This window comes from Mus caroli, chromosome 2, assembly GCF_900094665.2.
Source record: "Mus caroli chromosome 2, CAROLI_EIJ_v1.1, whole genome shotgun sequence".
NCBI lineage: Eukaryota > Metazoa > Chordata > Mammalia > Rodentia > Muridae > Mus > Mus caroli.
In genome coordinates this window covers 20302248-20313354 of record NC_034571.1, presented here as the reverse complement: position 1 = coordinate 20313354, position 11107 = coordinate 20302248, and the positions used below count along the sequence as shown (strand labels likewise).

The 11107-nt window shown below is 46.6% G+C and overlaps 1 protein-coding gene across 4 annotated transcripts in view; it reads left to right on the top strand.

Annotated features, from left to right (window-relative positions):
- Window positions 1–11107, top strand: part of Pax8 (paired box 8) — a 55102-nt gene that overhangs the window by 36148 nt on the left and 7847 nt on the right. For 2 of the 4 annotated variants that reach the window (XM_029474565.1, XM_021154860.1), the window contains exons 8-10: window positions 3132–3252; window positions 3737–3943; window positions 9980–10081. In XM_029474565.1, coding sequence (XP_029330425.1) covers window positions 3132–3252; window positions 3737–3943; window positions 9980–10081 — 430 coding nt within the window. The remainder of the gene's footprint in view (window positions 1–3131; window positions 3253–3736; window positions 3944–9979; window positions 10082–11107) is intronic. The other 2 variants (XM_029474566.1, XM_029474567.1) reach the window with 1 other exon arrangement.

Genomic DNA, 11107 nt, shown 5'->3' with positions numbered 1-11107 from the left:
AAAAAAAAAAAGAAATAGGTTATAATGGAATGGCTTCTGTAAAAAGCAGGCAATGAACATTCCCCTACTGAGGTTGACAAATATCCCAAAATGCAAACAACTACTAAGTGACATTTTCTATGATCTGTCAATGGTCCCAGTGTCTGCCTCTTTTATTCCATCTAGTCAAACACTCCAGGAAACTCTTTGGGGTATGGCCAGCCTATCACTGCTCTTGGCTTGAGGCAAGCCTATAGGTACACCTTGAAGCCCTGAGGGAGACAATGATGATGATGATGCTAACGAGCAGCTGAAACATTGCCAGCAAATGGCTGGGCTCCTGGCCTTGTGCCAACCCCCACAACTGGGCAGGCAATATGCGTCAGTGATTTTTATCAGCTTTGGCCATGATAGCTGTGAATGTTGTAGACAAAGTTGGCTATTAGCAGACCCAGGGAGAGGCCTGGGCATACTTCTGATAGTCAGAGCATGGTTCCAGAAGGCAAGGGTTGAGTCTGCAGAAAGCTTATTCTATGGTAGCATGCAAAATGCAATATGCATATACTAGCTATCCTTAGAGAATAATGAATCCCTTCTGAGGAGACCCTGGGCATCTGCTGGGTCCCAGAGCCATTTACTGGCTTCATCCGTAAGTCCTCCAACAGACCTTGTTTGGTTAGAGAGAGCCCCTGTGCTATGCTGGAGGATATGCAAGGAGGATGTTAGGATGGGAGACTTTAGAACTATAGGAGACTTGGTGGCCACCTTTTCAATTTGTATAAGGATAACTCAGTGCCTGGAGCATGGGAGGACTTGGAAACAGATGTTGCAGAGTTTATGGCTGCCAGCTCTAGTTTTATTCACAAGGATCATTCCACCCTTGCCTATTTTTGACATGGCGATCCCATGGATTTTTTTTTTTTTTTTTTTGGCAGGGGGAGTCCAGACATGGTTTCTGTGTGTAGCCTTAGCTGTTCTAAAAGTCACTTTGTAGACCTGGTTGGCCTAGAAATCACAGAGATCCATCTGCCTCTGCCTCCCAGTGCTGGGATTAAAGGAGTAGCTCAGGACATTCTTATATAAAAACTAAATGAAACCAGAATACTTGAAAATCATTAAGCTTCTCCAACCCTCAACCTAGAGGAGTAAGCTGTCCCCCAGCTATTCCTTCCCCCATTCAGTCATCAGGATGGGTTGTGAGCAGCAGATAATCCTACCTTGAACCTTGCTCTTCTGCCTACTATGTCTGATTGTGCCACCCAAAAGGAACATGTCCTCCTGTCCAGGCACAGAGGCTTGGCGTCTTTGGGAGGCAAGATAAAACAGATATTTATACAAGATCTTAGCATGGAAAATCAACAAGGGTTAGAGTGACCTCATTTCTTATTGCAGACTCACCCCCAGGCAAGATTAGAAATCTGTGTATCCTTCCTCTATATTTTAAACTCACCACCATGTGGATCAACAGAATGAGAGAGAAGGTTATGAAGACAGACCAGGAATGTAGCAGTTACTAACTCTTCCGTAGTAACAATACACCTATTATCACTTCTAGCTGAAAATCTGTGCTTGCTGAGTATTCTGTGCCATGTAAAAATTTATTTAAAATCACAGTTAATATTTAATCAGTCCTGTGCGGTAGATTCTAGGACTCCTATTCTTAAAGGTAGGAAGAAAAATCAAGGCTCAGAGAGCTCAAATAAATTACAGCTTCCTGTTGTATAATCAAAACTGTGATTTCACCTCTGAATCATTATGCTCTCCTGTCCACAAATCACGTTTAAGCCCAGAAAAAAAATCCATTCATCACTGGCATGTTTAAGACATTGAACATAACATCATCTGGTTCTCTAACTTTTTCTTTGGGCTGAGTTTGGACCGGAAACTTGATTTTTTTTTAGTATGTATTTTGTTGTCAAGTCAACACATTCACAAGGCATTTCAAACTTTTCTTACACTCTCTAGAAATTAGGTATTTTTTTCAGTTTCACTAGAGCAACTTCGCCTTGCCTCTAAGTAGGCCCCTCAGAAGAATGGAACCAGAGTGCCACTTAGTCAGTAATTGCTGCTACAAGCTGATGGTGCCCTGGTGGCCTCCAGAATTGACTGCAGCTTCCAAAAGTGCCCTGCATGCAATCAGAAAGCATTGTGACTCCTTGGAGAACTGAGCTCAGTGGAAATGACTGAAAACAATTGTCTTCAGCAGGGCTATTATATAAGCATGGACTGACCAGTCCTGCAATCCAGTCTTGTACAACAGTTCACATAATACTTTGTGAAATATCCGGCCCGTATGTGGGGAGTGGATGTGTGCTGTCTTTCCTTGGGAAGGACAGCAGAGAGCCAATCGTGCCTGTAGCCTAACAAATTATCTTCTCAAGGAGTATCCTTCGGCCATAAGCATGCTCACATCACGGAGTACCAGTAGGAGATGGAACGACTACTGCTGCTGAACATAAACCCCAAGTGCTTGATAGAATTTTTAAAACACAACGAATCCTATATATCTTTCAAGGTGAAACTAAATGTTTCTATTTGCATGGGTCATGCAAATCTGACATAGTCTTCCAGGTTGTATCAGTGGGTTATTCAATAAGCATGGTAGCAGCACAGGCAGATCGTGAGCTCTCTGCAAGTGGAAGAAGAATCACTGTACTCAGAGTCGGTGTACCTGAGCCTACATCCTCGCATCACCTTACAGGAGACGGGCTGCACTTCCTTCAGCTCTGCACTTGCATTTCCTAAGTGGGGGAATCAAGTATTAGTAGAGTCAAAGACTGAGCAGCCTCTCCTGCAACCGATTTCAGCTCTCTCTGGGCAATGTCCTGTGTTTGGGGTCTAAGCTATGTGAAAAACTAGGAATGAGACCAGCACCCTGTCAGGACATGGTCCTCTGATGGCCAGTCTATCACATACCTGGACTTCTATGGCAACAGTGGGCCTTGAATTCTGGAATTTGGAACGGGGAGCCATTAGCCAAGTCCTGGGGCTCTGAGTGGGAGAGCATGCTATGTGGAGCTAAGAGAAAACAAGAGGACCGAGTCAGGGAGCTTTTCTTAGGAAGACTAGCATCTCCCACTGCAGAGACAGACAGGAGGGTCAGTAGGAAGCCAGGCTTGCTCTACCCCTGCTGACTTCCCTTTGTTCTCCAGGGGCTGTACCCACTGCCCTTACTCAACAGTGCCCTGGATGATGGGAAGGCCACCCTGACATCTTCCAATACACCTCTGGGACGCAACCTCTCGACTCACCAGACCTACCCTGTGGTGGCAGGTAGGATGCCCAGAGGCTCCTGAACCATCTGGACTCTACTGTGAGGGTCAGCATGGGTTTTGGGGCAGGAGGAGGCTGAGGCGTCTGGCTGGCAGGAGGAAGAAGGTGTTTGGGGTACTGGCCTGGAAAGGAGAAATAGGCTCTGCTGACTGGGCCTCAAAGTGGAGCAAGGGGTGGTGCTTTCAGTCTTTGGACCCCCTGGATCTCTCCAATCCTTCTAACAAGGAGAGGCTGAGCACACACAGACTTCAGTCTCTCATCCATCTACACTGGCAGAATGCACATCAGAGAGGTAGAGCCTGCAGCTCCTCCATTTCATTCCATCCAAGGAACTCTAGCCATGGCTCTCCATCCTAGACTCCTCCTACAGCAGCCAGGCCTGCCTCTCCCCATACCCTTGCCCCATCTCATGGCTTGGTTTGTGCATGTTCCCACCCCATCATCTCACACCCCTCTCTCCTTGTTGTCTCCCTCCCTCCGGCAGATCCTCATTCACCCTTCGCCATAAAGCAGGAAACCCCAGAGCTCTCCAGTTCTAGCTCCACCCCTTCCTCTTTATCTAGCTCCGCCTTTTTGGATCTGCAGCAAGTCGGCTCTGGGGGCCCAGCAGGTGCCTCGGTCCCACCCTTCAATGCCTTTCCCCATGCTGCCTCCGTGTATGGGCAGTTCACGGGCCAGGCCCTCCTCTCAGGTACGACAGGGAGGTCCCGGGACTCTGTAGGTGTCGTGGGGTGGGAGGGAGGTCAAGTCCTCTGGTCTGAGGCTAATCTCATCTTTAGGCTAAACATCATCACCTTGTTCTCCAACTTATCAAGCACATGGTTCTTTCCCTATGGGAGAAGTCAGGAGTCAGAAATAGCCACTTGGCGGGTACCAGCAAGTGGAATATACCACTGCATCTTCCAAGCAGAACATTATCCCAACCAGTCAGGACCTGAGCTATATCTGAAGGAGTCAAGGCTTGGTTTGGGCACAGGCAGAGACACTTCAAAGTCTTCAGAGAACTGACTGATTATTAACACAGGGATTCTGGGATGGGGGTAGGGGTGTCCCAGAACCAAGAAGGGGAGTAATTAGTTTCCAGTTGATCATTGGAAGTCTCCTGTGTGCGAGAGCTGTCTCCATTGCATATGAACAGTAAGTGACAGCGGTGACAGAGAGCATGCCTCCCTGTCTCCTGCTCCCTGGCCCTGTCACCTTGAGAGGTTAAAGCAGACACTGGGAGACTTGGCAGAGACAACCCAGGTTGGACAGTCTCAGCCCTCGGGCCCAGCTGCATTCCGATATTCTAGGCCTGTCTTGAAACTTAAAATGAAAGCCTTCAGCATGCCAGGTGTCCCAGCCAGGACAGCAGAGTAGTTCTGACGGAAGCTGGAGCACTGGCTTGAGAAACTCAGCAGTGCGACTTTGCCTCCCACTGGATCAGGGGTCTAAAGGCCCTGGGACATAAACCCAGGCATGCTTTCTTATAAATGACAGCATTTTCTGTTTGTCTGACTACTGGTATTTCCCCTTTTCTGCACATCCATGCAACTTTGCCATGGAGATGGGCAGGGCGAGGGCAGAGGCGGTGGCCAAGGGTCTGATGAAAGGAAAGAATGGTTCACTTGGAGTGTGAGATTTCAAGAGGGTGAAGTCAGCAGAGATGGGTCATTTGTTTTGAGCAAAGTGATGAAAATGCACAAACCTGTGAGCAGAGTGATGTCAGCCAGAGACTATGGAATGGGGAGTGGAGAGGGAAAGAGATGGCTTGTGTCTGCTGTGGGAGCACTCAGGGCACACTTGTCTGTCTTGTGAGAAAGAGAGGCTGAGAAGCAGCTAAGGGACATAAGAGGAACACAGGGTGACCAGACTTGTGAGATCTGGGGGTCCATGTATTCAAGAACAAGAAGCAAGTTAAGACTACAGTTTGGAGAGCCAAGCCCAGATCTGCAGCTTAAGGACAAGGCAGACGTATGCCAGTGCTTAAGTTGGTTTAAGGATCAGTGCGATGTCCTCAGAGACTTCCCACCTAAGGCCTGGACAAGCTTGGACCTAAACACTCATCTCTTGGCTGAGCTCTCATGGGGTTGAGAGAGCATAGTAGGAAGGAGGAATTCTAGAAATGGAATGAGCTTAAGGAAGCAGAGAGCAAATCATTTCTGTGATATGCTGCAGGAAGAGAGGGCGGAGGGGAAGGTCAGGAAATCTGAAATTAGCCCAGCTCAATCCTCCGTGGATCATCCTAGTTCCCTCCTCTGTTCGACTTTGCCTAAGAACCCCCTGTCACCTGCTGAAACTATTACCTGCTCCACAGACTTTCTCTCTGAGATTCTGTGAGTATCATTTTCAGAAGACCGCTTCTGAGCATCAGCTTTTTTTTTTTTTTTTTTTTTTTGGTCAGCCAAGAAAGGGACAACATTAGGACTTGGGAAATAATGAGACTTACCTACAATTCAGCTAGTCCCCTTTAGAACACCCCTACACACACACACACACACACACACACACACACACACACACACACACCCTATGGATTCCAGCCCACTGGCCATGACAGTGACATCAAGGACACCCTTGTCCTTGCTATTGCAAGGCTGACTACAGCTCAGATGATGGGAAGGCTGCCATTAGCCTTTCATCATCAAGGAGCCCAGTATCCTCCTCCATTCTTCTGTACAAGATATATTTAGTCTTGCCAAAGAGATTTCTGGGTTGCCATAAATTCTCCTTGCTATCAGAACAAGATAAGGCATTGAAAAGGGGTTACACAGAGGGCAGACATCAAAGAGGTGAAATGAAATAGTCTCAAATCACCTCCACCCTCTGGATTCCTTCCTCTAGCTAATGGCTTTCTATTCCTTCTCGCTGCCTCTAATTAGAATATTTACCAAGAGTTCTGGAACCCTAGGATTTTCCTAGGAATCACACTTTGTAGCCAGCCAACCTATGTTGATGCTTCTGTCCACAATTTTAAAAGAGGCTCTTGTTGGAAGTCTACTGGAGTGCAGAGAGACCGAATTAGACAGTAGGGAGAAGTTGAAGAGCCTTTAAAATAGAGTAAGTTCGAGGGTATCTGACCAGAGGGGAACATCTCAATCTCAGGTTGGCAGCATCCGTCCTTGTTTCCTAGATTAAGATTCTTTGTTGTTGTTGTTGTTTGTTTGTTTGGTTTTGGTTTTGAGACCTCATTATGTAGCTCAGGCTGCCCTGGAATTTACTATAGACCAGGCTGGCCTGGAACTCATAGAAATTTACTTGCCTCTGCTTCCTGAGTGCTGGGATTAAAGATGCGCACCATCACACCTGTCATAGTTTAAGGTTCTTGACTCTGAAAGACTTTTTTTTTTTTCCCCAATGCTGTCATTAAGTCCAAACCACACAAATGCTCTGCTACTGAGCTACAGCCCCACCTTACAAAACTATGTTCCTCAAGACATTCTGGAAGGATGGCTCAGCGATTAGAAGCTTTCTTAGAGGTTCTAAGCTCAATTCCTAGTGCCCACATAGTGAGTGGCTCACCACCCTCTGTAACTACTCCCATGGGATTTGATTCCTTCTTATGGTGTGAGGGTGCACATACAGATAAATCTCCCAAATACATAAGATACATAAGTAAATTCATATTTTTTAAATAAAAGAAATGAGAGTTTTGTGGAGCTGTTGAGACAATATATGAAGGTACAGTTTAGATAGGGTGGCGTCCTGGAAATTTTTTTTTTGTCTTTCCAGAAGGGCCAGGTTTTATTAGGAGAAGTCTTTGGGGCTCTGTTTGGGCCATTGATTCAGAAATCTTTTTTGCTGAGAGAAAACTAGGTAGCTGAAGAGAAATGAAGATTAACATTCCTGCATAGAGGGGCAGAGACCAATGAATGTTTTTTCAAGAGCTATTGTTCATGGGCTGAGGCCCCATGGAGAGAGATCATGGGTTACACTGTGACCTGAGGTATGTGCTCAGGAACTCTGCGCAGTAGACAGACTATATAAAGAAGCTATAGGTTCAGGTGACAGGAGGTGACTTAGGAGGGCAGGGGACCACAGGCTGCCAGTGGCAGGAAGGCACCCAGAACAACTGACATTAGCAAATAGATGGCCAGAGAGCAAAAGTAATTGTGATCCATGGAAGACGTGGGCCCTGCCTCAAAATCGTCCACACTGTGTGCAAAGAAACCCCACCAGCCAGGAAGTAGGGTGAACCTAAGTTCTAGGCCTCCTGTGAAGACTGTAATTTGGAGAAGTTAAGTAGTTTGTTCATAGTCTTGCATGGATGTAGTATTCAGTCTAGTTTTAAACTCTCTCTCCCCTTCTCCCTTTCCATCCCCCTTTTCCTCTCCCCCTCTCCCTCTTCCTCTCTCCCTTGCTCCTCCCTCCCTCTAGCTCTTCTTCCTCTCTCTCCCTTTCTTTCTTCTCCCTCCCTCCCTCCCTCCCTCCCTCTAATAAATAAGAAAGAAGAAAGGCAAAATCATGAAGCCTGGGTCAGCCACCCTCTCCCATCTCTTTCTACTGTGTTAGCCACTGCCCGGCACCCTGCTTCCCTTCCTTTACAGACCCACATCCTCACACTCACTGTCTGCAGCTTGGCCAGGTACTTCACACAAGGAGGGCCAAGGGGACAGCAGTGATCACATTGTTGGCTCCTTTACATGAAACTCAAGACTATTTTGGGTAAATCTTCTGTTTATTCCTCATTCTAAATATGTCTAATCCTCGCCACAACTTTTGTTTTAAGCAGCATCTCCCTCCCTTCCTTTGTTCTCCTGATGCCTTTATGTCAGAGATCACTTGTGTAGTCCAGGACCATCCAGATCTAGGTACTCAATAAAGACGGATCAATTTGAGACAGATGTTCAGGTGTCTAAAAAATCCTAAAGCTATTTTAAATAACGAATACTAACAGCTTATTTCTGACAGGATGATTTTCTGTAAGAACTTCACTGATACATTTCTAGAATGTGACCATCGCACTAATCCGTGTCCACCTGGACCATGAGGCAACAGGTTGAATTATGTAGGACTAGTGTATCTAAGGTCACACCTCCCCCGCCCCTTTGCATGCAAAGTCACAGGTTTAGGAGCAGAGTGGCTGGTCTAAGGGCAGACAGAGAGCCATCAAAGTAGGGTGAGTATTGTAGCCCTCTGATTCCTAGCCTGTTCTCTTTGGGAAAAGGGACACACTTGAATGTGCAGGTATTGTTTGTTGAGTTGGCCCTAAAGCCTGTCTTAGTATAAGATCCATTAAACTCCTTCCCACCTCTTTCTCTCTCCCCTAAGTCCCCAAGTGCCTAGTCCTTAGAACCATCTCAAAAGTACTTCTTGAATGAAAAAAATGTTCTCATGGGTAAAGAAGAATTAGTCACGGTGGGGCTGACAATCTATAGGGTTTCATGATGTGTTCCTCCCTTCAGGAGGTTTAGGTATGAAGGATCTAGGAGGGCATGGGGAAGGAAGAAGGGACAATCTGTGACACAGAGAAGATATGTCTGGAGAGTTGTTTGACAGAGGTTCACAGGCAGCCTCAGAAAGGTGACAGAAAGCATTTGACCCAAATGCCTATCATCTAACAGAGTGGTTTCTCTACCAGGAGTGATTTTTATCCCCTGCTTCCTTCACACTGGGACATACAGCAATGTCTGGAGATACTTTGGGTTGTCACACTGGGTGGGAACTTGTACTGGAATCTGTTGGGTAGTGGCCAGGGATCCCGCCCAATACCCAACACATACTTTACCAGTCAATAATGTCAATGGAATTCTATAAATATCACTAAGAACTAGTTTGTCCAAATAATTCATTATTCACATTGGAGCATTTTAAGAGTTGAACGGGCATTGTTAATAAATATTCTGAGTCAGTGGACATCACATGGACGGACCTCGGAAAACTAGGCTATGTAGATTCTGGTCTGAACCTAGAGAGCAGGGTAGTGAGGAGGCAAGCGGTGCTTCTGGTTATTGGGTAGGGGTGGATGGGGAGAGCACTGGGGTCCTGCAAAAGGAGAGCTTTTACTCCTTGATGTGAAGGAAGTACACATCCAATGAGACAGGAATGCCTTGGTGTCACTAGGATGTAGGCATGACACAAATCACAGTTAAGTAGAGATTGATCAGGGATGAAACATACTGAAATGGATATTTAAAGAAGTATAATATGACCATGTGTAAATGTTAGCAGTCTCTCAGTGATGTTTTCTTTTACATCAGGAACAGTCCTGTTTCGTTTCATGTCCCTTTCTATTCTGATTAATTATATCCACCTGGAAGTCCAGGCCAACTAGTGGGAGCTTCCTCTGTGGTTGATTATCAATGTCTACCACATGTCCCCAAAAGACAGTGATGGATCGTCCATCTGCCTTTATTTCACAAGACCTGATTTCTCCATCCTTTTGAAAGCGGGAAGGAAGTGGTGTGTGGCTTCTTGTGTATTTATTTAGTCCATTGGTGCCAAACACTATGCTGGAGGGAGATAAAGACCAAGAAGACACCACCCTTGGCACCCAGCACCTTGATATTTTTGTGGAGCAATAAAGCAATATTTGTGAAAATAAAGCTACTAGGGAACGGGGAACAGAGAAGGACTGCAGTTGCCTGGGCCCCTGCTTGGTGAGCCTCTACCCTTCAGAGAAAACAAGAGAGAAGAGTCTGGAGAATGGCTGTGGCTGAGGAGAGACGTGCTGAGCCTCAGGAGGGGGGGTGGTAAGAATGGGAGCCACCCGTACACCAACCAATGACTCTTTGGTGTCTTTTACCAGGGCGAGAGATGGTGGGGCCCACGCTGCCTGGATACCCACCCCACATCCCCACAAGTGGACAGGGCAGCTATGCCTCTTCTGCTATCGCAGGCATGGTGGCAGGTAAGGGTTGAGGGGCTGGGCATAAGCATTGCAAAAGGGAAGGAAGCATTGGAGAAGTTGAGAGACCATAGGTGATAAAAGACAGGCTATGTCTCACTCATAGGCATCCCAGAGGACACTGGCTCAATGGGCTACCTTCATAGAAGCACCTAAAGAGAACCTCCAATACCGTCTTGGCTCCTTGACTCCTCTTAGCTTAGCATTCTGCTTCCCAGACCTTCCACACAGACAGACCTATGCTTACATTCAAGCACCCCTGTCTCCTCTTCAATGCATTAAAGTGGAAGAGTAAGCAGCCAGCACTGAGATAAGCATGGGCCTAAGCCCTGGTCTCTTGGAGTTTAAATCAAATAAGATGAATTTCAGTTTACCTCTGCATTAAAATATGAATTTGAATGATGATGATGGTGATGATGATGATGGTGACGGTGATAATGGTGATAATGAACATGATGATGATGATGACGAGATACATCTTCCTTTGCATTCCACACTCAACAATGAGTGGGGCTCAGGTTTTAACTACCCTGTGGATACCACAGAGTATGAACAGTCCTTCTTCACACTCATTTGGAATGTCCTTTACAGCCCATTTGATGTCTGTCTGCCAATCATGAGCTATTGATATCCCAGGATGCCCAGGGTCTGGACAAACGGGTAGAGTAATGACAGTTTTTTGGTGGGGGAAAGTGCCAGTCTTTAGAAGCCATGTCAGAAAGCTCCAGGATGGGTGGGTAGTTATAGTGGAACCATTTCTACTGCCCACAGAGGTTAAAGGGCCTGAAGCTTTTGGGAAGGGCTTTGAACTCAGGCCATGTGTGACCTCCTAATACAAACCATCTACCAACCTTCCTGGCTCTGACCCTAAAGACCAAGCCCCATTCCACTAAGCATGCTTCCCCCTGGCAGGGGTTAATCTTTGCCAGCCACCCACCCACTCTGGGCACCCTGAGCACAGGCAGGTGGGCTGTGTTCTCTTAGACAGAGAGAGGGAGGGAGCAAGGAGAGGAGGCTTCGCTCCCTGGG